The 2685-nt window shown below is 40.6% G+C and overlaps 1 protein-coding gene across 1 annotated transcript; it reads right to left on the bottom strand.

Moving 5' to 3' along the window:
• Positions 1 to 255: 255 nt before the first annotated feature.
• Positions 256 to 2685, bottom strand: LOC127537473 (uncharacterized). Its single transcript, XM_051959755.1, has 3 exons — positions 2499 to 2685; positions 2204 to 2327; positions 256 to 1691 (listed from the first exon to the last, which is right to left on the bottom strand). The coding sequence occupies exon 3, from the start codon at positions 1679 to 1681 to the stop codon at positions 1067 to 1069; it is 615 nt and encodes a 204-aa protein (XP_051815715.1). The 5' UTR covers positions 1682 to 1691; positions 2204 to 2327; positions 2499 to 2685; the 3' UTR covers positions 256 to 1066.

Genomic DNA, 2685 nt, shown 5'->3' with positions numbered 1-2685 from the left:
GTGTACGACTGATTGTTGTCCTATGGACAGACTCTCCCACCTCAGCTGTAGATCTCTGCAGTTACCAGTGTGGGACCTTCGTCAAAATCCTTGGTCGTCCGTACAGCAAATTACGGACGACCAACTCCTGCCAAATCCAAATTTTTGGTAGTCCGTACAAATTTCTGGTCGTCCGTAATTCGCGCCGTTTTTTTTGGTTGAAGCAAAAAATAAAATTGATTAAAAAGTCACTTTTTTAAAATCTTTAATTATATCTTGTGTAACTTTAATACTACACTCCAGTAAGACTTAAATCATCATCCTGAGATCATTATGATCACTTTTAATATGGCAACTCTACAGAAATAACATTGAAAATTTAAATGTAGCATCAAGTCCTCCAGTAGCACTGAGATCATCATCCTGAGATCATCATCCTGAGATAATTTTTAACATAACAACTATGTACATTATTACTAGTATCATCTATCTAACATTGAAATAAACTCATCTCTGATAAGCAAATATGAGATATTATAATATCATCATCATCATACCAAGTCTATATATCTTCATATCCAGTACTAATATCTTCATATTATCATTAAATAGTCTCTCTGACCAACAAGAACAAATATGACTTAGACAAAAAAAACATCACCATGATATGGATTATGAAAGTATCATCATCATATACCAAGTCTATATATCTTCATATCCAATACTAATATCTTCATATTAAATGGTAAATGGTCTGTATTTATATAGCGCTTTACTATACCTGCAAGGTACCCAAAGCGCTTTACATGACATGTCACATTCACACACTGATGGCGGAAGCTGCCATGCAAGGCGCGAACCACGACCCCATCAGGAGCAATTAGGGGTTAGGTGTCTTGCTCAGGGACACCTCGACATAAACACGACGGGCCGAGGATTGAACCGGCAACCCTCCGGTTGCAAGACAGCCACTCTACCCACTGAGCCATGCCGCCCCCCACATATTATCATGAAATAGTCTCTCTGACCAGCAAGAACAAATATGACTTTGACAAAAAAAAAAACATCACAATCATTTGATCACAAACTATATCAATTGACTGTCATCATCATCACCAAATTGAGCAAGTCTCTTTAGTCCGGCAAGAACATCTTCTTCACTCATCTCTGGATCAAAGTCCTCTTCAAACCCTTCATCATCATCACCCTCTTTCACATCCTCTCCTTGCCACTGAACTTCCTCCTCAACCTTTTCCTCCTCCTCAACCTCCTGACCAGCACCAGCTACCTGCTCCTGCTGCTGCACTTCTGCTGCAGCTTCCTGCCTCTCTGCCTGTTCTGCCTCACTGGTCACAGTAGCACTAGGTTGAGCATGGACAGCTAGCCTATGCCTCTTTTTCTCCCTCTCCATGTGACCTGGTCTTCTTGGTGCTTGTCCACCACCCAGCCAATTGTCTATTGCTTTGTCTGGGTCAAAGTCACAGACAGACGGTGTGCACATCTTAATCGTCATGATTTTGTCAAGAGTGCTCCCAGCCATTCTTGTCTTGCGATTTGTTTTCATCAGTTTCATCGTACTGAAACCTCGCTCGTTCTCAGCGCTGGTTGCAGGGAGGGTATAAACGAGGTCCAGCACTTTGAGTATGTTGGGACAGTCCTCTCCGTGTAGTCTGTTTGCCTTCTCCAAGGTGACCTCTGACATGTCCTTGTGCCTGAAATATATATTTTTAAATGTTATACATATTGTACAGTACATTAATATTGTTTATTCATAGTTAATTTATGTGAATTTTCTTTTTCAGGTATGTATAATGCTGTTTGCATGGGTATAGTCTACTGTAAGTATGGTGAATGCCGTGGTCTTTTATGTACGCTTGTGTACTAAATATGATGATGGGATATGCTACCCGGCCTTGTAACATAATCCCTGATTCTAACTGTATGGCTGCACATTTAGCTTTGGTGAATGATTTGCTTGTGGAATGGAACATGCACTAGATACAGTAGATTAGAAAAAAAAATAGAATCTGCACATTCATTGGCTACTAATCAAGATTAATTTCCTTCAGAAATGTATAGTCCTATAAATTCTTTGCTTTGCATGCCATGCTAGATGTACACTTAGCCGGGAAACCATGTTTAACATGGGGACCTGGGCATTCCGGGTAGAGATACCTGGCAATTTACACAGGTAGGTATGTATGAATATATATTTCAGTTTTACCTTTTCAACAAAGCAGTCTTCAGAAGTCTCCACTCCTGGAGGACAGTCTCAGGGGAAGTATCACCCAACACATTCTGGAAGTGGTCACATAGCTTGGAAATAGACTCATTCCCATAGGCTGCAACTGCAAATAAAAGAAAATTAATATAGTTTGATTAAAATCTGATGCAATATATCTTTTATTACTATGCTAATGCAGTATATACAACAATGGTAGTGCCAGGCTGGCCAGGGTGATGGGTGCTATAACTTAAAAATATCATATTGTTTATGTAAATGAACAAAGAAAAATTACCTGATTGTGGTGATGTGTCGGTTGACCAGTTTGTGAAGTTGGCGACTTCAGTGCTAGCCAGAACATCACCAGTGCGGCTGATGTCCACCGTCCTCTCCTTAAGCTTGATGGTGAGGCCGGTCACAAGCTTCCTGGTTGTGGCCACTGGCTCTGGAACCCCTGGGTTGTTGACCAGATATTTGGAGAT

The sequence above is a fragment of the Acanthochromis polyacanthus genome, chromosome 15, assembly GCF_021347895.1.
Source record: "Acanthochromis polyacanthus isolate Apoly-LR-REF ecotype Palm Island chromosome 15, KAUST_Apoly_ChrSc, whole genome shotgun sequence".
NCBI lineage: Eukaryota > Metazoa > Chordata > Actinopteri > Pomacentridae > Acanthochromis > Acanthochromis polyacanthus.
The sequence above is the reverse complement of the archived record's forward strand: the minus strand, read 5'-3'. Positions and strand labels throughout refer to the sequence as shown.